Source organism: Triturus cristatus, chromosome 10 (genome assembly GCF_964204655.1).
Source record: "Triturus cristatus chromosome 10, aTriCri1.1, whole genome shotgun sequence".
NCBI classification, from domain to species: domain Eukaryota; kingdom Metazoa; phylum Chordata; class Amphibia; order Caudata; family Salamandridae; genus Triturus; species Triturus cristatus.
In genome coordinates, this window is record NC_140593.1 from 1,240,303,107 (window position 1) to 1,240,329,528 (window position 26,422).

The following is a 26,422-nucleotide window of genomic DNA, read 5'->3' on the forward strand; positions in this document are numbered from 1 at the left end:
AGTGCACGTTCACACTCATCTGCTGCAGTAGTGCACACTGACACTCAACTCACTCCCTGCAATATTGCACACTCACCTCGACCCCCGCAGTAGTGTACACTCACATTCACCTCGACCCCCGCAGTAGTGCACACTCACCCCATCGCAGGCCTGGCACCGTGGTTTCATCAGCTCCATGTGGCGCTGTCCCTTGCAGTAGTGCACACTCACCTCGCCCCCGGTAGTAGTGCACACTCACCTCACCCCCGGCAGTAGTGCACACTCACCTCACCTTGCCCCCAGTAGTAGTGCACACTCACCTCATTGCAGGCCTGACAACGTTGTTTCAGCAGCTCTACGTAGTGTTGCCCCTTTTAGTAGTGGACACTTATCCCCTGCAATAGTGCACATTCACACTCACCTCGCCCCCTGCAGTAGTGCACACCCACACTCACCTCGCCCCTGCTGTAGTGCACACTCACCTTGCTCCTGGCAGAAGGGCACACTCACCTCATCGCAGGCCTGGCACAATGATTTTCAGCAGCTATTTGTGGTGTCGCCCCTTGCAGCGGTACACAGTCACATTCACCTTGCCCCCGCAGTAGTGCACACTCACATTCACCTCGCCCATGGTCAGTTGTGCACACTCACCTCACCCCTGGCAGTAGTGCACACTCACCTCATCACAGGCCTGGCACCGTGGTTTCAGCAGCTCCGCGTGGTGTCGCCCCTTGTAGTAGTGCACACTTATACCCTGCAGTAGTACACTCATACTCACCTCGCCGCTGCAGTAGCACACACACACACTCACCTCGCTCCCAGCAGAAGGGCACACTCACCTCATCACAGGCCTGGCACAGTGGTTTAAGCAGCTCTGAGTGGTGTCGCCCCTTGCAACGGTACACACTCGCAATCATGTGGTGTTGTCCCTTGCAGTAGTGCACACTCACCTTGCCCCTGGCAGTAGTGCACGCTCACCTAATTGCAGGCCTGCACTGTGGTTTCAGCAGCTGTGTGTGGTCTCGCCCACAGTAGTGCATGCTCAAACTCATCCCCTGCAGTAGTGCACACAAACACTGACCTCACCCCCTGTAGTAGTGCACATTCACCTCATTGCAGGCCTGGCACCGAGGTTTCAGCAGCTCTGCATGGTGTCGCTCCTTGTAGTAGTGCACACTTATACCCTGCAGTAGTGCACACTCACCTCACCCCCTGCAGTGGTGCACATTCACATTCACCTCACCCCCAGCAGTAGTGCACACTCACCTCATTCGCAGGCCTGGCACCGTGGTTTCAGCAGCTCCGCGTGGTGTCGCCCACAGTAGCGCACGCTCACACTGGTCCACTGCAGTAGTGCACACTCACATTCACCTTGCCCCCAGCAGTAGTGCACACTCACCTCATCGCAGGCCTGGCACCGTGGTTTCAGCAGCTCCGCGTGGTGTCGCCCACAGTAGATCTTCCCTCCTTGGTAGAAGTAGATGAGGTCTGTGAGCAGCTCGGTGCAGCGGGCACAGGTGAAACACTGCGGGTGCCAACACACGCCGTGCCCGGCCCGACTGGCAAACACAGCAATGTCGCCTCCTCGGATCTGTTTCCCACACTGAGAAAAGAAGAGTCAGTCACTAGGGGCACCAATCCCAAAACCTGAGAGTTACTCACCCCTCCATTCCCCACCGGCCTACAGTCAGAGCTTAGCGCCCAAACCTCTGGGCTCAGAATGCCCATCACTGAGGCCTTGTGGCCAGACACAGGGCTGCATCTCCAGAGCCAGAGGCCACCAGGGTCCCTGCTGCGCCCCCATCACATGCTGATGCCACCCAATCACATCCTGAGATACTGCCATATCCTGGTCACTGCACCCCAGGCCCATCCCCCACCCCCGGAGTGAGCTTCACATCATGAGCCAACGGTGCCACCTTCCGAGTCTGGCTTGCCACATCCTGAACTTGACTGGTGAAGTACGAAAGCCCTGTGCCCCTCTTCTGCAGTCACACTGCCTCTTTCAGGTACTGATTCTAATGACCAGTGAGCGCTTGGACGTCCCGCTGCTGCAGCAGCCATGCGCTTTGTAAATATTTTAACATAACATGACATGCCCACTCTAGGCCTCCTCCTTGCAGTGGGGCGTGTCCTTCCCCAGGAGTGCATAGCCACATTCAGCAGTGCACCACTGCGTCAGCAGCTGCATGGGGCAGTACTAGCAGCTGCATGGGACCCTGCCTAGCAGCTGCACTGGCCCCCGACTAGCAGCTGCACGGGCCCCCGACTAGCAGCTGCACGGGCCCCCGACTAGTACGGGCCCTCGACTAGCAGCTGCATGGGCCCCCGACTAGCAGCTGCACAGGCCCCCGACTAGCAGCTGCACAGGCCCCCAACTAGCATGGGACCCGGACTAGCAGCTGCACGGGCCCTCAACTAGCAAGGGCCCCAGACTAGCAGCTGCATGGGCCCCCAACTAGCAGCTGCAAAGGACCCGACTAGCAGCTGCACAGGACCCCGACTAGCATGGGTCCCCGACTAGCAGCTGCACGTGCCCCAGACTAGCAGCTGCATGGCCCCCGACTAGCAGCTGCATGGGCCCCCGACAAGCAGCTGCATGGGCCCCCGACAAGCAGCTGCACGGGCCCCCGACTAGCAGCTGCACGGGCCCCCGACTAGCAGCTGCACGGGCCCCCGACTAGCAGCTGCACGGGCCCCCGACTAGCAGCTGCACGGGCCCCCGACTAGCAGCTGCACGGGCCCCCGACTAGCAGCTGCACGGGCCCCCGACTAGCAGCTGCACGGGCCCCCGACCAGCAGCTGCATAGGGCCCCCGACCAGCAGCTGCATAGGGCCCCCGACTAGCAGCTGCATAGGGCCTCCTTCTAGCAGCTGCACGGGCACCCAACTAACATGGGCCCCTGACTAGCAGCTGCCCTGGGCCCCAACTAGCAGCTGCATGGGTCCCAGACTAGCAGCTGCACGGGCCCCCCAACTAGCAGTTGCATGGGCCCTCGGCTAGCAGTTGCATGGGCCCCCGACTAGCATCTGCCCAGGCCTCCGACTAGCAGTTGCACAGGCCCCCCGACTAGCATGGGCCCCTGAATAGCAGCTGCACAGGCCCGACTAGCAGCTGCATGGGCCCCTGAATAGCATGGGCCCCGAACTAGCAGCTGCACGGGCCCTCAACTAGCAAGGGCCCCAGACTAGCAGCTGCATGGGCCCCCAACTAGCAGCTGCACAGGACCCCGACTAGCAGCTGCACAGGACCCCGACTAGCATGGGTCCCCGACTAGCAGCTGCACGTGCCCCAGACTAGCAGCTGCATGGCCCCCGACTAGCAGCTGCATGGGCCCCCGACTAGCAGCTGCACGTGCCCCAGACTAGCAGCTGCACGTGCCCCAGACTAGCAGCTGCACGTGCCCCAGACTAGCAGCTGCATGGCCCCCGACTAGCAGCTGCACGGGCCCCCGACTAGCAGCTGCACGGGCCCCCGACTAGCAGCTGCACGGGCCCCCGACTAGCAGCTGCACGGGCCCCCGACTAGTAGCTGCACAGGCCCCCGACCAGCAGCTGCACAGGCCCCCGACTAGCAGCTGCATAGGGCCTCCTTCTAGCAGCTGCACGGGCTCCCAACTAACATGGGCCCCTGACTAGCAGCTGCACTGGGCCCCAACTAGCAGCTGCATGGGTCCCAGACTAGCAGCTGCACGGGCCCCCCAACTAGCAGTTGCATGGGCCCCCGACTAGCAGTTGCATGGGCCCCCGACTAGCATCTGCCCAGGCCTCCGACTAGCAGTTGCACAGGCCCCCCGACTAGCATGGGCCCCTGACTAGCAGCTGCACAGACCCCCAACTAGCAGCTGCATGGGCCCCTGAATAGCAGCTGCACAGGCCCCGACAAGCAGTTTGATGGGCCCTGAGCTCATGACTTAACCAGTCATGGTGCAGGCTAGCCCTGGTTCATCTACCCACAGATGGACCCAGTGATGGTGCCCATGAGTCTCTGGCTCACCTCCAGCCCCTGTTGGCTCACCTGCCCACACGGGGCCCTACAGATGGTGCCCCCACCAGCTTGGCTGTCTACACCTTGTTGGCTCACCTGCGATGGCGCCCTCTACCCCTTTAATTTTATACTCCTTGTTATATTGGTCTAGAGATAGTGACTGTTGGGCGGTAATGCCCCTCACATGAGGTTCTCCATGCCCAGCACATGTTTGGCCCCAGCCTCAGGCTCGTCTAATCTGCACTTCGAGGGATGCCCCAAGTGTGTCCTTGACAGTGGATACTGTCCTCGTCACAGGTTCATGCTTATGGTGGGGGCAGGATGCCGTGTTTTGTAGAGATCTTAGCATGACCAGGCCTTTTTACCTGCATCACTGAAGTGGTGCCTGATGGGAAATTCTCACTGCCAATGATGAACCCAGAATCCTAGCCCGATATCCCGAGTGCACGGATGTATGTGTGATGAGTGAGCAACAGAGTATGATGCATGGATGTATGTGCATGGAGAATGAGCGACACTGTATGATGCATGGATGTGTGCATGTAAAGAATGAACAACACGCTGTATGATGCACAGATGTATGATCCATGGATGTATGCGTGTAAATAGTGAGCGACACACTGTATGATCCATGGATGTATGTGTGTGAACAGTGAGCGGCATGCTGTATGATGCATGGATGTATGTGTGTGAAGAGTGAGCGGCATGCTGTATGATTTATGGATATATGCGTGTAAAGAGTGAGCGACACACTGTATGATGAACGAGGGCACCAGAGTGGCACAGGAATGCGGGCCAGACAGAGGCGAGCCTGTTTTCTCAGACAGTGGAAGTGTACTGCTGACATTCCCGAGAGGAGAGGGAGGGAACTCGGACAGATACATGGGGAAAGAGGAGAAGTTCAGTTAGATCGTGTGATGCAGAATGGCTTCGGATTCCTCTTCCTGCCATTTGGTGGACGGTAGGAGTTAAAGATGAGACTGCAGTTCCCCTTGTCAAAGTGTATAGGGGCTCTTGAGTATGGTCAGCTTGTTGTACGTCTTACTCATCACTGTCAGGTGTGGCTGCCACGCCCAGGTGCAGACTGCCTCCAAGTACTTGCGTCTCTGTTGTGGGTGCTCCAGCCTCAAGTTGACTTCGCTATGAAGAGCATCACTCAAGAGAAAAGCAGAGTCTGGAAGACAGTCTGAGGGCTAAGCCCAGGCGGAGTTCAGAGTTCCGCTATGCCGACTTCTGCAAAATGACAAAAAAACTCCACCTAGCTATGCGGAGTTGCGCAAGCAGCAGAGTGTGTTACCTCGAGCCGTTCGCACTGATTTTTAGTCCCAGGTGTTTGTCCCGCACTGTAAAATCAGCGCGAACTGCATCACACGCAGCGCAAGAGGGCGCTGCTTCCTTTCTGCCGCTTAAGTAGATTTTTACTCGAGTGGCAGCTTTCTCAAAGCGAACCGACGGTTTATCAATGCGAGCGGTTGCGAGCATACGCTATCACTTGCAATGAGAAATCTGCCAGCCCGCTTTGAGAAAGGTCCCTGGGAGGTTGATTTTCCACGCTCGCGCTTGCCAACTTGACGTTGATGAAAAAGCGAGCGAGGAAAACATTTTTGCTACGCGAAGCAGAGTTTTTCGGAACTGTGTGAGCTCCGCGCAACTCAGAGTGCAGAAAATTCCGCAAACTCCGTGAGCGGAGCGGAATTCACTGCCCATACTTAGTCCTGCTGCACCTAATGCCTTTGCCGATCAAGTAGCTAAGGAAACTGCGAAATCCAAATTGACCTCAGTGTTTGTGACTAGCTGTGCTAGGTGGGTGGCTGAAACAGATGTTTGATAATGCCATGGAGAGTGTCCGAGAAATACAGAAAGAAGCTACCCCTATTGAACTGGCTCACTGGAAAGAGCGAATTGGGAGATTAGATGCAGATGGTTGTTGGATTGATCTGACAGAAAAGCAGCGGTGGCTGTTGCCTAATGCATTGGTGAATGCGGTGGTGACAATGGCACATGGTTCAGCTCATATTGGGGTGAAAGGTATTTGTGCATTATTAGATCCTGTATTGTACAATCCCAATATTTCTAGGACCGCTGCTCATTTGGTAGAATATTGCATGGTTTGTTTACGACATAATCCAGGGGGCAGGGAGCCTTTTCCGAGTGGAAACTTTGCACCATCATCTTTGCCTTTTGAGGTGCTTCAAATGGATTATATTCAGCTGGAGCATGTTAACAATTTGAAGTATGCCCTGGTCGTGGTATGCGCTTTCAGTAAATGGGTGGAGGCCTACCCGACAAAAGAAAACACTGCTTTGGCAACGGCAAAGGCGTTGGTAAAGGAGTATTTCCCTCGCTACGGATTGCCTCGTGTGATCTGGAGTGATAACGGAAGACATTTTAATGCAGAACTCATCACACATATATGTAACGGATTACAGATTAAGCAAAAGTTCCATGTGGCTCGAAACCCCCAGTCCGCTGGGTTGGTTGAGAAGTATAACGGGATATTAAAGCTCAAATTAGCTAAAGTCCAAGAAAGTACCGGATTGAAGTGGCCAGATGCTCTGCCGCTGGCATTAATGTCATTACGAGTTACCCCACATTCCCGCTCTGGTTTGTCTCCATATGAGGTCATTTTTGGGCGCCCTGCTAATGTTTGGGGCGTCCCGGGACCCAGAACGTTTCATGATATAGAGTATCCTATGTTGACAGACTATTTGTATGCATTGACTAAAGATCTTCGTTCCATTCATCAACAGGTCTCAGCAGTTTTGCAACCCCTGCCGGAGGGTCCCGGACATCGCTTGGAACCAGGAAAGGGGGTTCTGGTTCGTAATTATCAGCAAAAATCCAGCTTGGATTCTCGTTGGTCTGAACCGTTCCAAGTCTTGTTGGCCACGCGGACGGCGGGAAAGGTGAACGGCAGGCGACACTGGATTCATGCGTCACATTTGAAAAAATTACCCCTCCCGCTTCCATATGATCAGCGAATCCAGGACGGAGTTCTGTCTCAGGAAAGGGAGCGAGTTCCTCGATTCATACCTTTTTCTGATGCCCAGGAAATTGGAGAAGGGCAAGGAGAAGGTGCACCAGGCTCGGAAGGGGCGCTGTCAGCAGCACAATTGATCGCCCCAGATTCTGTTGTCCCTGCAGTTAACCCAGAGACTCGCAGTACCCCTGTTACACCGGATTCGTCATCCTCTGTTTTGTTCTCTGATCAAGAAGTGCCTGGCCATACTCGATACAACCTGCGGCCCAGGAAACAACACGGTACACCAGGTGAACATGGCAGGAGATAGGGAGAGACTTGAGTGATAGGGTACAGACCTGTGCTATAAATGTCTGTTAGATACGCTTCTGGTGTACTGAGCGAGACACTGGACTGAACACGCTGAGAGCCTTGAACATTTGTTTGCTCTGTTCAGAAGGAAGGACTGAATTTCATGTTCAAAGGGGGCCCAGGTTGTGTTTTCTTCATGGGTTGTGTGAGAACATAACTCCAACGTGAGAAGTTCGTTTGGTATTCTCTGTGATGAACGATAGGAGCATGCCTGTGAGGCTCTAAACGGACACAGGAAAGAAGCACCCTCTGGCAGGTTGGACTGCATTGCCCTAGTTTATTATCGGACTTTTAGTTAGCATGTATCCCTTTGCTCGTTTTGTTCCTGAAGAGGAACCTCCTTTTGTACCACGCTATTTTTCTACATATATGCCTGTTTTTTCTAGTTGGACCAATCGTGTTAAGATTGCATTTGTTGGTACTATAGCAATAATATTAATCATCTTAATGGGAGTATTCATATATTTAGAATTTCGCCACCCTATGCATACTGTTTTAGGAACAACTACCCCACCTCCGGAACATGTGTTTCATACTTTAGCCCCTCATAAGGAAAGGCATCGACAGACCTATGTGAAAAATGCATTCATTGAAATGCTTCATCAAGCACACAGTGCCACCAATACTACAAATTACTGTGTTTGTTTGTTGTCTTTTGCCATCTGTTATGACTTGTATATATCCCTACCTTTGTCTCATCTGGGAAGTTGCGAGGCTTGGTTCAAATTGCTTTCTATGATGTATATACATTCCACTGTGGACGCTCGATGGTTTTCAGAGAGGGATTATGAAATGATTTTAGCTTATATTGAGGTTCATCAAGGATTCAACCCCGATGGGAACAATGGGGAGGGAACCTTGGATCCGAATGCCTGTACGAATATGTATATAACGCACGAAAATACCACTTGGTTGAAAAATGAAATTTTGGATTTTGTTGAATTCAATTTTACTCAATATTATCGACACTTTCAGGACCGTAATGTTACTGAAGATAGGGCTATTCCAGTGCCTGTATTAAACAGTACCTCTGCGCTTTGTGTTCAAGGAGCAGGGCACATTTTAGTAGGGAAAAGCTGATGTAATCACACCTACCGGTTGCGAACCTTTAGCAGCCCTCCGTTGTTAACCCCTCCTAATGTATATTTTGTTTGTGGAGAGAGTGCCTATACTTGGCTTCCGTGAGGTTGGACTGGACGTTGCTACCGGTCCTTCCTGTACCCTCGAGTCTATATTGCCCCATCTATTTATCACAAGGATCACCGACTAGATAAACGTAGCGTGCTTATTAGGAGGAATAAAAGGGTGATAGATACCACCGATATAGATCAGACCGATACTCCACTGCAGTATTTCACCGATATTATGAAGGGAGTGTTACCCTTTTAGGGGCCTATAATTACTAGCCAAGAAGTACGACGTTTGTCTAGAGTAGTTGAAGGGGTAATTAACACTACTGCAAGAATACTGACCAATATAACAGTAGAGCTTAAGGCGACCAGACTCGTTTCGCTTAAAACCGTATGGTTTTGGACGTTATCTTGGCAGATTGAGGAGGAGCATGCCGTGTGATCGGCAGCTCTTGCTGTGTTTATATTCCTGACTCCGCCCCCTCCGTTCATTTGGCTATACAGAAGCTACATCGTTTAGCTTCCGAGATACATGTAGAAACTGGTACCTGGTCTCTCTCTCTGGTTGGTTCTGGGGTTTGCTGTCTACTTGGGGATGGAAAATTTTGATGGTACTGGCATGTATAGCCGGCATCATATTTACGTGTTGTGTCTGTGTACAATGTGGACCTGCATGTTGTTCCTATTGCGCAACAAAACTCCCTTCCTCTGTATTTGGTCCATCGTCAGCAGCGGTAAAAGCTCAGTTAGTTCAGCAGGAACTCAAGGACCTAATGCAGATTGATGAGGGAATATTTGAAGATTGAGCTGTTTTAGTTAGCTACATCATGCTGAAAGGGCCGGTCTGAGGGATAAAAAGGTAGATTTCCCGTATATAAGGAGTATCGGACCAATATTATGTTAGCATGATGCATCTATACGTACCCTTTCTGTATGATATATATTCTTTTGTTTGGAGGAAATTCGTTTATTTCCTCCCTGTATATCTATTGCTGAAAGAGTTGGCCAAGAACCACATAGACGCCATCTTCTGATCATATGCTCAAGCACGGGCCATGAGCATGTGTTGATCGATCCCGTGCAGTTGTCAGGCCCCAGTTCAATTGAGTTACTGGTAGCAGCTGAATGTAGGCTGTTTACTCGACTGTTCTAAGACTCAAGGTCGCATCTGGCTTTGGGGGTGATAAGCGCATTCCTGGAGGCGCCGTGTCTACACTCCCAGGCACCAAGACGAAAGGGAGTCACCCCTCCTGACCTCATCAGTAATAGATAGTCAAGCCTTTGTACTGGTCTGATGTGTGCCATATATGGTCCTTTCCTGGAGCTTGAGGGCCAACTGGTGTTTTTCCTTTCACAGTGACTGTATATGCTGAACAGATAAGTATATAACCCCATGTTTGAATACGAGTCAACAGTCTTCTCGGCGCACCTGATGGGTGAGGCTCGGAGAGGCTCCTCTATAGAGTATCTTATTTAATAAACGATTGAATCTTCTTCACTGCCAACTCACTGATTATTTGGTAATGGTATTGGGACTATTGGTAGGTATAGTCCTTTAGCATATTTTTATGGTACATCACTTTAATGCCTGAAGAGTCCTGGATCACAGAGAGGACAAGAGGCCCACTCTGCAGAAGGAGCCGATGGCTGGTGTGGACAGAAGTTATAACCCTGGTGCTGAGGTCCATCCATAAGAAACTTACCAAAGAGTGTAACTGATGCACTCCCGCTTGGAGTCAATTACTGACCTCCAAGGAAGAACCGTGGCCCCCTGAAGCGTGCCCAAGAGAAGCCTGCCATGTTACTCGTGGTCATGACTGTGGAACATGTTCAAGTGTGCCCGACTAGCCTGCCCGATGGAGAAAGGATTGACGGTGGCCTGCTTAAGCCTGGGCAGAGATCACGGAGTACCGCTAAGCGGAACTTCACTTAGTGTACCAAAACCTCCGTCGAGCTACGCAGAGCTCCGCGAGCAGGGGAGTGCGTTAGATAAATGCTGTTCACTGTGATTTTCAGTGCCAAGTGCTTGTCCACGCTGTGCAATCATCGCAAACGGCACCATGCACCATACCGATCTGTCTTTAAAAAGTCAGGTGGGAACTGTGATCTCTTCATGCTTCTTCCAGCTACGGAAGATTAAGAAGATCGCTCATCTGCTCACGCACTCTGCCCTCATCCAGGTGGTAATTGCCTTGGTCCTCTCCCGCTTGGATTTCTCTAACTCCATCTATCTAGGCATCCCCCTGGCTCTCTTGAATCGTTTACAGATTGTGCAAAATCAAGCGGCCAGACTAATATTTAAATGCAATGGTAGGAGCTCGGCGAAACCACTTCTAGCTACCCTTCACTGGCTACCTTTAGCCCAACGGGTAACCTTCAAAATAGGCTGCTTGGCCTTTAAGGCCCTTCATGGAAAAAGCCCCAAGTTTATAAACCATTTCATAAAAAAACACGAACCGGTCCGTAATCTTCGCTCTGCCCACCTGTCCCTCCTTACCACGCCCCTTTTCAATAAGAAACGCCTCGGTGGATGCCGATTTGCCTACTGGGCCCCAAGGATCTGGAACTCGCTCCCCTTATCTCTTCGGAGCTGCACTAATCTAATGGATTTTAGGGGCACTTTGAAGACCTGGTTGTTCAAACAAGCACACGGCTAGGATACTGCTTACCATCCTCACTCTTCTCTAGCGCCATGAAACCTCTGGGTGCCCGTGCGCTTTACAAATTGCGAATAACATAACCTAACATAACATGCACAGCGCAAGTGGATGCTGCTTCCTTTCTGCCGCTTGAGTAGATTTTTACTCGAGTGGCAGCTTTCTCAAAGCGAACTGACGGTTTATCAATGCGAGCGGTCGCGAGCATACGCTATCACTTGCAATGAGAAATCTGACAGCCCGCTTTGAGAAAGGTCCCTGGGAGGTTGAATTTCCACGCTCGCGCTTGCCAACTTGACGTTGATGAAAAAGCGAGCGAGGAAACATTTTTTGCTACGCGAAGCAGAGTTTTTCGGAACTGTGTGAGCTCCGCGTAACTCAGAGTGCAGAAAATTCCGCAAACTCCGTGAGCAGAGCGGAATTCACTGCCCATACTTAGTCCTGCTGCACCTGTTGGGGTGCTCCAGGTGACACTACTGCACCAGCCAATCCCTGCCAGAGTGGTCCAAAGTTGCCAAAGAAGGAACTTACAACATGCAGCGCCCAAGCAGGACCAGTCACTACTGCCCAGAATGCCTCAAGCTGCCACATCCTTGTCTTGAGACCCACATTCTGGAAAAAGGATGAACCCATTGCCGTATCCCAGGGAGGTTTCAGCGCCAAGACTCAGCCTGCCTGCTGTTGTCCAGCCTAGAAGAGGGCACTGCCCAGTGCACCCCTCCAGTTGGGGACTGACCGTGACCCCTACCCTCATTGGCTCATGTGAACACACACAGACCGGGACGGTGCCCCAGCCCCACTGGCTAATGTGTACGCACACAGCCCAGGGAAGCTGCCACAGCCCTGCTGGCTCACCTACCCACGTTGCCTCACCTGCTCATAGATGGCCCTGGGGATGGTGACCCCCTACCCTCACTAGCCCATGTGTACAGACACAGCCCCGGGACGGTACCCCCGGACCCACTGGCTCACCTCCCCACAGATGTCTACACACAGCCCCAAGATGCTGCCCGAGCCCCACTGGCTCATGTCCTCACGCTGCCTCACCTGCTCACAGATGGCCCCGGTGATGGTGACAGGAAAGAGACGAACTGTCCCCCGCCCCAAGTTCTCCCGCTTCCGCTGCTGACTGAAGACCCGGAGCTCCCGCCGCTCGTCCTCCTCCAGGGAGTTACAGTACTGGGCCTAGAGGGAAAGGAGTGACAGGGTGAGTGGGGAAGGAGTGACAGGGTGAGTGGGGAAGGAGTGACAGGGTGAGTGGGGAAGGAGTGACAGGGTGAGTGGGGAAGGAGTGACTGGTTGAGTGGGGAAGGAGTGACTGGTTGAGTGGGGAAGGAGTGACAGGTTGAGTGGGGAAGGAGTGACAGGTTGAGTCGGGAAGGAATGACAAGGTCAGCGGGGACGGAAGGACAGGGCGAGGGGGGACGGAAGGACAGGGCGAGCGGGGACGGAAGGACAGGGCGAGCGGGGACGGAAGGACAGGGCGAGCGGGGACAGAAGGACAGGGCGAGCGGGGACGGAAGGACAGGGCGAGCGGGGACGGAAGGACAGGGCGAGCGGGGACGGAAGGACAGGGCGAGCGGGGACGGAAGGACAGGGCGAGCGGGGACGGAAGGACAGGGCGAGCGGGGACAGAAGGACAGGGCGAGCGGGGACAGAAGGACAGGGTGAGCGGGGACAGAAGGACAGGGTGAGTGGGGACAGGTGAGGGGGACGGAATAACAGGGTGAGGGGGACAGAATGACAGGGCGAGTGGAACGAAAGGACTGGGCGAGTGGGGAAGGAATGACAGTGCAAGTGGGGAAGGAATGACCGGGCGAGTGGGGAAGGAATGACAGGGCGAGTGGGGAAGGAATGACAGGGCGAGTGGGGAAGGAATGACAGGGCGAGTGGGGAAGGAATGACAGGGCGAGTGGGGAAGGAATGACAGGGCGAGTGGGGAAGGAAGGACAGGGTGAGGGGGGAAGGAAGGACAGGGTGAGGGGGGAAGGAATGATAGGGACGGCAGGACAGGGTGAGTGGGGACGGCAGGACAGGGTGAGTGGGGACGGCAGGACAGGGTGAGTGGGGACAGAAAGACAGGGTGAGTGGGGACAGAAAGACAGGGTGAGTGGGGACAGAAAGACAGGGTGAGTGGGGACGGAAAGACAGGGTGAGTGGGGACGGAAAGACAGGGTGAGTAGGGACGGAAAGACAGGGTGAGTGGGGACGGAAAGACAGGGTGAGTGGGGACGGACAGACAGGGTGAGTGGGGACGGAAAGACAGGGTGAGTGGGGACGGAAAGACAGGGTGAGTGGGGACGGAAAGACAGGGTGAGTGGGGACGGAAAGACAGGGTGAGTGGGGACGGAAAGACAGGGTGAGTGGGGACGGAAAGACAGGGTGAGTGGGGACGGAAAGACAGGGTGAGTGGGGACGGAAAGACAGGGTGAGTGGGGACGGAAAGACAGGGTGAGTGGGGACGGAAAGACAGGGTGAGTGGGGACGGAAAGACAGGGTGAGTGGGGACGGAAAGACAGGGTGAGTGGGGACGGAAAGACAGGGTGAGTGGGATGGAAAGACAGGGTGAGTGGGAGGGAAAGACAGGGTGAGTGGGAGGGAAAGACAGGGTGAGTGGGAGGGAAAGACAGGGTGAGTGGGAGGGAAAGACAGGGTGAGTGGGATGGAAAGACAGGGTGAGTGGGATGGAAAGACAGGGTGAGTGGGATGGAAAGACAGGGTCAGTGAAAGGACAGGGTCAGTGAAAGGACAGGGTCAGTGAAAGGACAGGGTCAGTGAAAGGACAGGGTCAGTGAAAGGACAGGGTCAGTGAAAGGACAGGGTCAGTGGGGTAGGAAAGACAGGGTGAGTGGGAAAGGCAGGACAGGGTGAGTGGGGAAGGAGTGACATGGTGAGTGGGGAAGGAGTGACATGGTGAGTGGGGAAGGAGTGACATGGTGAGTGGGGAAGGAGTGACATGGTGAGTGGGGAAGGAGTGACAGGGTCAGTGGGGAAGGAGTGACAGGGTCAGTGGGGAAGGAGTGACAGGGTCAGTGGGGAAGGAGTGACAGGGTCAGTGGGGAAGGAGTGACAGGGTCAGTGGGGAAGGAGTGACAGGGTCAGTGAGGAAGGAAAGACGGGGTCATCAGGGAAGAAAACCTCAGAGCATGCCTGAAGGAAAGGCCAGGACTAGTCTGGGTGTCAAACTCCGCAAGCACATGGTAAACAGAGATCACACAAACAAAAAGCAAACACGTGCAATCAAGAACTACAAAACACGCAGCAAACACACTATATATGGAAGAGCTGCTACTAGGCTCAAGTGTGCATGGCAATACTTGGAGAGGCAGATGTAGTGCTAGAGGCACTTCTATGTTTTGAAACCACGTGATGACCTTTGACTACCATTGTTTTGACTTTTGCGGTTTTATTTTATCCTAGCTTGAATGTCCTGCATGTGCACGTTTCCTTGAAGATTTGTTTTGTGTAATCCTGAAGTTTTAAAGTTGGAGAGCTTTCACTGAGAAGAACAGACTTGCCAGAAACAGAACGTGTGGGATGTGCATTTGAAAGCATGAGAGAGAGAGAGGTGGAATGTTCTTCTTGGCCTCAAAGTGCAGTATTATGAGCAGTGGTGCTCAAATGTGCATGGTGTTATACATTGGGAAGTATTATGCAGTTCTTACTATTGACTTTGACATGGCCTCATCTCATCTTGAATCCTGGCTCTGTCTTGCTTGAGCTTTTGCGCACACAGGCAGGCCCCAAGATTACTCAAGTTGCTTAGGTTATTCACGATCAAGGTTGTTTTGTTTTGTGCTGGATGGAGACTTTTGTAAGCTTTGCTGGGTTAATGTGTGGGAAGCGTGCTTGGTGCCTTTCAGAGCAGAGATTGTTATTGCCAGAGAAATGTGTGGAATTTACAGCTCTGTCTCAGAGTCAAAATACAGGGGCCTGGCCAGCTTCTGTCTTGACCTTGACCAGTACGGCCAAACATAAGAAACGGGCAGGACTTCTAGAACCTTCGCCTCAGGTTGAGTAAAAGGTATTAAAGGTGGGGGGGAACTTGGCACCAGGACAAGAGCTCGCTTGTGGGGTAGATGTGTTGTCACAAGGGAACTTTGAGGGTCCCAATTGAGAATCCCACATGGGCTGTCGAAGGACTCCTCCAGTTTGAGTTGCCAAGGATGTCGAGTGAACGATCGGTGAGGTGTTTTGTTTTTGAGTATTGACTTTGTGATGTGTGAGTGAGTTTGTGTGCACATCCAAGTCTCCAGTGGTTATAGTCATCTGAGGTGTTTTCATTGTGATGTGTGAGTGTCTGTGTGCACAGCCAAGTCTTCAGTGGTTGTAATAATCTGATGTATTCAGTGTATATATCTTTCTGATTTTTTGCAGGGCGTCCAGTATCATCTGCTTGTACTTCATTTTATATTATTATCCACACATCTAACAGTTGGATGTGTTGCTTGCACATATATATATATATATATATATATATATACACACATATACATTTGAATGTTGTTCATTTGACATCTGAGAAAGCCTTTTTGTTAGAGAGTGTTGCACAAATAAAACCCCACACGTCGCTCAAACAGTGTTTTGAGGTGTTTCATTTTATAGAAGTTAGTGTTTTGTGTTGTTTTTATTGCTTCGTCTTGTTTGAGCCTCCGTGTGGGAGGGCGGTATTTTCTATTATCTGGGAGTGCGAAGCTATACAGCCGATTAGACGGACACCAAACAGGAGAAGGCAGAGAACAGCACCAACCAGATCGGTCTACATGAAAACAAAGAAAAACAAGGCAGAACCATAGAACCATTAGAATCCAGGAAGAGGAGGAATCTGGAACAAGCACACAGGAAACATGAAAAGAAATGAAAAACACACAGCACACCTGCTGTACTGGGAGAACCCACAAGAGTAGATTCATAGCAGTCCAAGTGGTCCAGCAGAGGTCACAACCAGAAAGGACCAAGACGCAGAACCAGGAGAAGACAAAGAGGTGGATTCCCAGCAAGCACACAAGAAACACATCATAAACAAAGGACAAACGCAAAGCAAAGAGTGAGCCAGGAGAAGCCATGAGCAGAGCGGAACCATGGAAATACAAACACACAGCAATCAAAATTAACCAGTAGAAACAACCATGATGAATCACTAATAAGGCAAACACAAACAAAGAAATAGAGCAAACACAAGGCAAAGAGACACGGCAATCAGACAACCAGAAGAAGCAAAAACCAGGCAAACACCCAGCAATCACATGGCACACACGCAGAAGTGATACTAAACCAAGAAAAGCCACACACAATCTGCACTCATTGCGAGCACACTGGAAACAGTTGATGAACAAAGGACAAACACAAAGCAACAGCAACCACAAACATGTTGCATCAGACGCATCAAGCATACTGGAAATGCATCACAAACAAATGACAAACACACTGAACAAGGGGAACTCAAAATCAGACTAGCACCCAGGTAGAGCCAACACATAACAATCAGACGGAACCAGAAGCAGAAACCAGGCAGTGTCCATGACATACACATGGAAACACACAGCACACATACCTTGCTCCATAAAAATCCCAAACATACAGAAATCATGTCCAGCCAGACAAAGCATGAAGCAAGAAATCTTCAGAAGACAGCAAGCACATGGGAATCACTTGTGCAGTCACACAAACAGAAGGAGGCTGGGTGATGCCGCAGAGGGTCGCGACGCCCACCAGTGCAGGTCCTGGACTCACTTCAGGGCCCTGGACTTCTGGACTCACCTCGGCGCCTGGACTCACCTCACTGTCGTGTGGTGGCAGCTGGTGCAGGAGCTGTTTGATCCGGTACCGCTCGCCAGCACTGTTCACATAAGGCACCTTGTCCTCAGGAAGGCAGCTGAAGTACTGGTACACCTGCCAGAAGAGGTCAACCAATCAGTGATGAGAAGGGCGGAGCATTTTTGTGTCTCTCGACAGGTCACTATACGGGGCACGTGGACCCCTGGAGCCCCTGATGGCCACCACTCTGTCCACTGCAGTGGAGAGCAGGGTGCATGGGGTGCAGACTGCTTCCCTCACCAGGCACAGGGGGCCACAGGAGCCCCATCTTACAACATGATCTTAATGGGGTGGTGGCAAGTGTGGCCTGTGAGTGGAAGGGTGGTGGTGGTGAGGGTGGCCAGTGAGTGTGAGGGCAGTGGCTAGTGTGGGCAGTGAGGGGGAGGGTGGTGCCTAGTGTGCCCAGTCAGTGGGAGGGTGGTGTCTAGTGTGCCCAGTCAGTGGGAGGGTGGTGCCTAGTGTGGCCAGTCAGTGGGAGGGTGGTGGTGAGTGTGGCCAGTCAGTGGGAGGGCGGTGGCTAGTGTCACCAGTGAGTGGGAGGGTGGTGCCTAGTGTGGCCAGTCAGTGGGTGGGTGGTGGTGAGTGTGGCCAGTGAGTGGGAGGGCAGTGGCTAGTGTGGGTGGTGAGTGGGAGGGTGGTGGCTAGTGTGGTCAGTGAGGGGGAGGGTTGTGGCTAGTGTGGCCAGTGAGGGGGGGGGTGGTATACCTCCCTCTCTGGCAGGAGGCTGCCTCCTATCAGCCACAGACTGTCCTGGGGACGGCTGGCGAGGAGGTGAATGTCACCCAGTGGCAAGGGAGAGGCAGTTTATAGCTGCCCCCAGTGTAAGGGCAGCTTTGATTGGCCCAGGGGCAGCCACAGAAGGGCGTATTCTGCCACCTTGGGTGGTCTCCAGGACAGGCTGTAGATGGCAAAGGCAGCATGTGGCCAGAGGCAACTGACCAACAAGCATTGGCATACCCAATAGGTCTCGCCTTTGGGACCATATAAGTGTTTAGTCATGCAACAGTTGATGTTTTTGCACCAAGGATATTGTGCTGCCTAACTAAATACGTATAAGGTCCCAAAAGCGAGACCTATTGGCTATACCAATGCTTGTTCAGTTTGGAACAGCGTCTACAAAAACTGCAAATATTTTACTAAAAAAAAGAAGACATAAAGTTAGTATACTTGGGGACTATTTTAAAAATTACCTTTATGGGAAAATGTAAAGCAAATATCTGGAGATTTCTTAAACTGCAAAGAGCTCACAATGGGAACAGCAAGTTAGGTCGAGCCTATCCTAAACTCAGAGGGCAGGACTCACTACCTAAAACTGCATCTTCCTTCAGCAAGAGAGGCAGGGGCGCATAAAGACTGCACGTGTTCCAGCTAACATTCCGGTGCTAGCTTCACCGCGGATAAAAATGTGATCTAGCAGGAGCTCCCCAGATAAAGAGGGGTTGCGCTGTGGGACTGAAAGTGGAGTGTACGCTGCCAATTCCATCCACCAACAAACAACCAGCACAAGGCAGTGCAGCTCGCCTTTTGTCAATCTTCATTCCTGTTCCCTGCAGTCGAAACTGTCCCAGGCAAACCCTGCAGGAAGAAGACATCTGCTGATCCGAGTCGCCCTCTCCCTCACACCACTGACTGATACCCACATCTTAAGAGAGACATCCAGCTGTCAGCCACGGAAGCTCTAGGGTTACGTAGCCAGAAGGAAAGCGTCAAGGCATGAAATAATCCAGTGAATGACGGCCCGTCACAGAGGACATGAGGGAGACAGCGGAGACATTCCACATACTTCATAAACGCCAACCATACCTCGCATGCAGGAGTCTATCGAGGGACTCGCAGCTGTCGTATTATACCAGACAGAAAATATCCGCGCACCAACAGAAGCACGAGCAGCGAATGTTTGGACCGAGCTCGCGAGGGGCTCAGAGACTACTGGTGAAAACAACTACTGCGCATGCTCGGTGGTGCAACGGCGAACGGTCGTCGCTCCTCGGGCCTCAGCTGAGGAGAAATCAAGGCAAGAACCTTAACAGCACTTTAAACAAGCGCAAACCGCTCGCCGTGATGTTTTCGTTTGCCTTTTTCTGCCGTTCCACTTGGACGGCCTCACCTGCTAAAAGGTTTCTTATCTTTATGGGGCCATGTGTTTGGCCCCATAAAGATAAGAAACCTTTTACTTCAGAAGGAAAGCAGGCGAGGCCGTCCAAGTGGGACGGCAGAAAAAGCAGAGCGAAAACGTCACCAACAGCTCTTTCCCAATGGCTGGCCGCCGTTTAGCATAAACGGTGATGCCGGCCAATGGGAAAGAGGGGCGGGGGTAAAGCCCTTTACTGAAAACTCCCCAAAACATTAAATCTCTCTAGTAAGACTGCGCATGTGCGCAGCCTACGATAGTGAGACCTAAAAATGGGGGGCAGTTAAGACAAACAGACCAGTCTGGGTTGCTCTCCGAGGAGGGCGGGGCATGAAGGGACTGTCACGAGCCAACCGTGGAGCGCCTCGACATCGGAAGATGGGAGCTGTGGACGCTGCACCCCAGACCCCCAGATAAACCTCTCAACTCCTCGGCAGCCAGAAACTTCAGGAACAGCAGGAAACTGCCCCATAAGGAACCCCGTGGGCACAGAGGGGCCGGAGGACTCCTCCCTTGGGGTGTTTATGAGGAAGGAGGGAACCCCGGTGGGGTACAGAGGGGCCGGGGGGCTCACCGCACCCAGGGCTGTTCATATGGAAGGAGGGAGCTGTAGGAGAGTAGGATCTGCACTTGTGTTGCCACCACTTTTTTTCTGATGTATACACTGGTTTCTGGCTATAGTCTGGCTGGGTCCCTGCTAATCAGGGCCCCAGTCTACCTGATCTCTCTAAACAACTTGGTGTGCATATTAGATGCACTAGTGATTGGATACTGTGGTACCTTATCAGCCCCTAGTATATGGTACCTTAGGTACCTAGGGCATTGGTACTTCACAGGCCTACCAGGGGCTGCAGCATGTATTATGCCATCCCTGGGAAGCACTCTCAATCTGACACCACAGGCCTGCTACTGCAGCCTGTGTGAGGTAGTGTTAGCACTCCTCACTGAGGTATAGGTTCCTATATCTCACCATACACACACATATAAACCTATCAGTCACCCCTATGGTAGGCCCTATCAATCCCAAGGGCAGGGTGCTTGGTTTACTATGTGAGGGGGTGCTTCTGCCTGAGCAGGACCCCTCTGCAGCTGGCAGAGTCTATTCTCTGCTGCCGTTTGTGGATGCGGTTAAACCATATACTCTTAAGTGCATTATAACCTCGCGGTAAATGCTAACTTTGGAATGACTGCATCAAAACATGTCGTGTTTGGTCTCAAACAACTTGGAATCATACCCCCACACCAGTAACTGGTGTGGGAGTAGGATCCCACCCTTCTAGAGGGGACGCCATGTACACCCTGTACTACACGGTAGAAATCATCTAGAGCCCTGGCATCACAAAATGGATGCCACCAGCACAGACACCGGGCTGCCCTCCTGCTGCTGACCGAAACTCGCAGTGGAGGGAGCTCAACAAAGGGTTTCCTGTCACAGGGAGGTGTCACCACCTCCCAGACAGGATTTAGTGTATTGGAGCTGGGTGGGTGCACTCTTAGAGTGCACTGGGGGAGCAGTAGGCTCCCCTGTGCATATGCCAGCGCAAACCGGTTCAGGAGCTGCCTGCCCCTGTCCTGGCGCGAAACTGGACAAAGGGAAGTGGGTGTAACTACCCACTACCCTGGCCCTCCTAGAGGAGTGGCCATAGAGCTAGTCCCTCCCATCTTATCAGTATAAGATACCACACATTGCCAATGCAATTTAGATTACACCTGGACGACGCTCTAAGAAGAAGAATCCTGGCCCTTCAACTTTCTACTATCTTTAGAAGACCGAAGGATCTCCCTTGGAGTCAAGGAGTGACTCCCCTGCTTGGCAGGCACCTAAAGGACTGAACAACGGTTGTAAACTTTACCGCTCCCGCCGGAGCCCGAAGTCCCTGCATCCCCTGAAGCTGATTTCCTGACCTCTCGTCAGCCATTTTGAGTCCCCAGCGGAGCTGCGGCATCTGGACCCCACGAGTGACGAGGTACAGCAATACCAGGGAACAGTGCACTGATTTCAAGTGCAAGCCCTGAACGACGAACTACAAACTTGTGCTTTGGACCACTGAATGTCCAAGTCCCTAGCAGGTCTGGAACCCAAGATCAGCGGCCTACCTCGTCCCGAGTGACCGTGGGCTGCTCCTGAAGTTTCCCTGCAAAGGCGTCTTCGCGGTTGCTTGCCCATTGGCTAGTAGCCCTCCCGAAGACTTTCTGAACTGCTCCAAGGGTTCGCCTGGTTGCTCTGGGCCTGCCCTCACTTACCCTCGCTGGGTAAGTCCATCGGACCTTGCTGGTCTGAACCATCCAAGATCTTCATTCCACACGAGACTTGCAGTTGCCAAGGTTTGTTGGCTCCGATCCGAGTGCCGACACCGCCATCAGCTGCAGACGTCGTGGGACCCTCCAAATCCAGTGGCTGGTCTTCCTCGATCTCTCCTGGACCACGTGGGCGAAGAGACAAAACACCATCAGTGACGTGAAGAGACTCGACAGTTGTGGTCATCTATCCTGAAGGCCACCGGTCACTGGCAAGTGACTCTAAACTCTGTCCCCTCAATTTCTAGGTCGCCTGCAACTCCAATCCATCGTTGGATTTCCACGGACACTTCACCCGACGACACAAGCAGCAAGACTTCACCGATTCCCATTGAAAGCAGCATCGCGACCCGACACCAAAGGACACCTCTGCACCCGGCTTCCCTGGGTGAGGTAACTCTGGCATTACGGTGCCCAAGTGCGCATTGGCTTTCGAAGTACTTACCCTGTAAGTTGTTTGCTTGTTGTCCATTCCGAAGTGCCCTAGAACTGTAAAATACAAACCGCGACATTTGCCATTGAAACGCATTGAAACCCGCGTGCATGTTTAGACACTGCACGCGTCTCCTGTGGGCTGATTACTTACCTGTAAACACTGCAGCAGTGAAGCCCCTGCAATTCCCAAGGCCCTAGGCCTCTTACTTTTGGAAGTCGAGTTTGTTATACCACTATTTTAGTATATGGTCTGGTACGCCCCTAGAGCTACAGCCATATTTGTGCTTAATTTATTGAGAACTGTTGATCTTATTAATGTTTACCTGGCTCTAATCTCATAAAGAGATTAGTAGAGTATATTTAGAAATAAATACATATATATTTGATATATATACCTGTGTAGTGTCCTTTCATTTGGTAATTCAAGAGATTATAAGGTAAAACAAGCTGCTTTACATTCCTCTAAAGACTTAGCCTGAAGGCTGCTCTCCACAGCTACCACTAGGATAGCTTTCTTTAAAAGGTTGTCTTAAACCTATCTACCAAGAGTCGAATTGTACTGGTGCAAGGTGGCCACTATAACTAGTGACCAGCATATGCCAGGCCAACTTCTCACAGGAACGCCAAAGGAAACGGAAGAATGGAAACAAAAAGAGAAAGACAACAGGCAGCCAGGGAGAGAACGCAACTCACGAGGGCTCACGAAGTAAGAAACCAGTGCCCCACTTGTAATGAGAGAGAAAAAAACAATGCACAAGGACTTGTGAACTAAGAAACCTGTGTCCTACTTACAACAAGAGAGAGAGAAAACAAAACGCTCCAGGGCTGGTGAACTAAGAAACGAGAACGAGGGAGAGAGAGAGGGAGAGAGAGAGAAAGAGAGAGAGAGAGAAAGAGGGAGAGAGGGAGAGAGAACACAGCGCACAATGGCAGTGCTTGTGAACTAAGAAACCAGTGTCCTGCTTATAAAAGAGCTCTGCTGTGTCTCGAGGATATTCCAGGTTCACATGCTGTCATCATTCCGCCATCTGGTGGTCATGTAAGGAAGTTCTGTGCCTACCACAAGAGAGAGAGACAACTCACCAGGGCTTGTGAACTAAGAAACCAGTGCCCCACTGGTAATGAGAGAGAGACCACAATGCACCAGGGCTTTGTAACGAGAGAAAACACAATGCACAAGGGCTTGTGAACTAAGAAATCACTGTCCTACTTGTAACAAGCGAGAGAGAACACAATGCACCAGAGCTTGTGAATCAAGAAACCAGTGCTTTACTTGTAACAAGAGAGAGAATGCAATGCACAAGGGCTTGTGAACTAAGAAACCAGTGTCCTACTTGTAACAAGAGAGAGAGTAGACCACACACCAGGGCTTGTAAGTGAAGAAACCAGTGCCCCACTCGTAACAAGAGAGAGAACACAACATGTAAGGGCTGGTGAACAAAGAAACCACTGTCCTACTTGTAACAAGAGAGAGAGAATGTGCAATGCACCAGGGATTGTGAACTAAGAAACCAGTGTCCCACTTGTTAGAAGGTGGCCTGATACAAGGTGCCCACTAGAACTAGTGGACAGCATATATCAGTCCAACCAAGCCCTTATGGTGAATGGTTAAAGACAACCTTTATTGAAAGCTATCCTAGTGGTAGCTATGGAGAGCAGCCTTCAGGCTAAGTCTCAGAGGAATGTAAAGCAGCTTGTTTTACCATTCTATAAACTCTTGAATGATCAAATGAAAGGACAACCACACCAGGTATATATTTAAAATATATGTATTTAGGTTAACACACACCCCTCTAGTCTCTTTATGAGACTGGAGTTCGAAGTACTTAAGTTACAAGTGTTTAAGCATCAGTAAAAGCACAAATACACGTTTGGGCCCTTGGGGCGTACCAAACCATACACTAAAAAAGTGGTATAAGAACCACGACTGGATCAGGCACTAGGCCTATTGCCTCTAGAATCGCTGGGACCTCAAGGAACCACCCAAGGTAGTGACACAGGGGACCCACGGGAGCTGTATGCAGTGTGAAAACACAACCGCGGGTTCCTATTATCTTCTATGGGCAATGTCGCGGTTGGAATTTTAAAGATTAGGGACACTTCTAATCGAGTCTGGACCAAACCCTTTTGGACTTACGAAGTTCTAGGGCTAGCACCCACGAGAGCACCGGAGTACTCGAGTTACCTCACCCAGGGAAGCCGGGTGCATAGGTGTCTTTTTGTGTCGGGTCACGTCGTTGATTTCAATGGAAGCCTGCAAAGAACTGCTGCTGCCGTGAAGAGGAGTGTCCGAAGAGATCCAAGCTTGGATCTAGGATGTAAGGAACCTGAAAGCAGAGGGGACAGAGTCTGGGTCACGAGCCAGTGACCGAGGGCAGGATGGACCAATGCCCACAGATGTCGGGTGCTTCAGGTGAGTTGATGGGTGTCTTGACTCTTCAGCCACGAGGTCCAGGAGGTGTTGACGAAGTTCACGAGCCGGATTCGAGCTGTCCCACGAAGTCTGTTGAGTGCTGCGGTGTCGGCGACCAGAAAGGACCCAACAAGCCTTGGCAACGGCAAGTCACTGGAATTCAGAGAAAGGACTGCGGGACAGACCAGCAATGTCTGAGGGACTCACCCAGTGAGGGTAAGTCGGGGCACATTTGGAGCAACCAGGTAAGCCCAATCAGAAAGGGAGTCGCCTTCGTGGGGACCTGCTAGCCAACGGGCTAGTGATCGCGAAGGAGCCTCAGCGGTCACACTTGGAGCTGGCCCACGGGTCACGAGTGGAGTGGAAGCCAACAATCTTTGGTGCAGGAGGTGCTCAAGGATGGGGCTACTCGGAGCCCAAAGCACAACTTCGAGGAGGACCAGGAAGAGAGTGTTGCTGCAAAAGTTCACGGTGTCTAGGGGTCACGGTTCCACGTCACCCACGATAGCCACGGGCCTCAGCTTTGCTGTGGTCCCAGGGTAGCCTTGGGGAAGTCTGGAAATCCACCTCTGGGGATGCAGAGACTTCGGCGTCCGGTGGGAGCTTCAGAATTGCAGACCGGTCAGTTGCTTCTTTGGTGCCTGCCAAGCAGGGGAGTCACTCCTTGACCCCAAGGGAGATCTCTTCAGTCTTCTAGTCAGGATAGAACGTCGAAGGTCCAGGATATATGTTGCAGAGTTTCCTCCAGGATAATCTAAAGTCCTAGGGACTGGATTCCTATACTTATACTAAGTTTAGGGGATGGACTAACTCTAAGGCCCCACCTATGGGTGGGCCTGGAAAGAGGGGTGGTTACACCAATTTCCTTTGTCCAGTTTCACGCCAGAGCAGGGGCAGGTAGCCCCTGCAATCGGTTTGAACTGGGCTATGCACAGGGACACCAAGTGTGCCCCTAGTGCAGGACTTCAAAGCACCAGAGAGTGCTCCCGCCCAGCCCCAATACACATCTGCCTGTCTGGGGAGGTGGTTACACCTCCCTTTGACAGGAAACCTATTGTCCAGGCCTCCCCTGCTGGAGTTTCAGTCAGCAGCAGGAGGCCAGAGCAGTGTCTGTGGCAAAGGCATCCATTTTGTGATGCCAGGGCTCAGGAAAGTCCTACCGGGTTTAGCCAGTGTGAACAGGTCTCTCCCTCTAGAAGGGTGGAATGCTCCCCCCGCCGCCAGGACTGGCGGGGGGGGGGGGAATAGTATTCCAAAGCGTTTGACACCAAACACAACATGTTTTGATGCAGCCATCCCAAAGTTAGCATTTACCGCGAGGTTATAATGCATTTAAGAGTATATGGTATGGCTGTATCACAGAACAGCCATAAGGAAGTATTTCCGAAAGCTGCAGAGGGGCTCAGCTCATGCTTGGGCACCCTCTCACATAAAACCAAGCACTCTGCCTTCAGGATTGTCAAGGCCTGCCATAGGAGTGGCTTATAGGTTTATATGTGTCTGTATATATGTGTGGATATAGGTAGCCTATACCACTGTAAGGGGTGCAAGCACACCCTTAACCAGGCTGCAGTAGCAGACCTGTGGTGCCATTTTGGAGTGCTTCCCAGGGGTGGCATAATACATGCTTCAGCCCCTGGTAGGCCTCTGAGGTACCTATGACCTAGGTACATAGTACACCATATACTAGGGGCTTACAAGGCACTCCAGAATCCAATTAGATATGTACCTAATGTACATGGAAACCATTTTAGAGAGGAAGCAGCTAGGCTGGGGTCCCGATTAGCAGGGACACAGCCAGACTAAGGTCGAAAAACATTGAAACACCAACTAAAAGTGGGGGTACCCATGTGAAGCAGATCCAACTCTTCTACACCACTTTTAACAATAGGGGGAGAACACAACGCACCAGGGAGAAGTGTAGCTCACTGGTTAGAGGAGGCATACCCTGAAGCAGAGATCAGACCCGGGACCTGGGTTCGATTCCCGAAGCGGCAGGGTCCAGAGCCCAATTGTCCACGGACTCGATAATTCTCGCTTCGGTGCCCACTCTAAGCACGAGTTCACACTATGCAGCTCTGGGCAACAAGCCTGCTTAATCTCCACAACAGCCCCCCGCGGCGGGATGCCTGGCTTTCACCTTGGGGATGCCCAGTACGGGTTATCTTACAGGGAAAAACCAGGACGGGTTCCCAATGCAAGCGCCAAGATGCCCGTAGGGTGATAGCTGCGCTCTATAAGTA

The 26,422-nt window shown here is 52.1% G+C and overlaps 1 protein-coding gene across 1 annotated transcript in view; it reads right to left on the reverse strand.

Moving 5' to 3' along the window:
* Window positions 1-26,422, reverse strand: part of PRICKLE3 (prickle planar cell polarity protein 3) — a 217,252-nt gene that overhangs the window by 68,513 nt on the left and 122,317 nt on the right. Inside the window, exons 4-6 of the mRNA XM_085629883.1 lie at window positions 16,864-16,977; window positions 12,133-12,270; window positions 1,379-1,582 (exon numbers count right to left, since the gene is read on the reverse strand). Coding sequence (XP_085486009.1) covers window positions 1,379-1,582; window positions 12,133-12,270; window positions 16,864-16,977 — 456 coding nt within the window. The remainder of the gene's footprint in view (window positions 1-1,378; window positions 1,583-12,132; window positions 12,271-16,863; window positions 16,978-26,422) is intronic.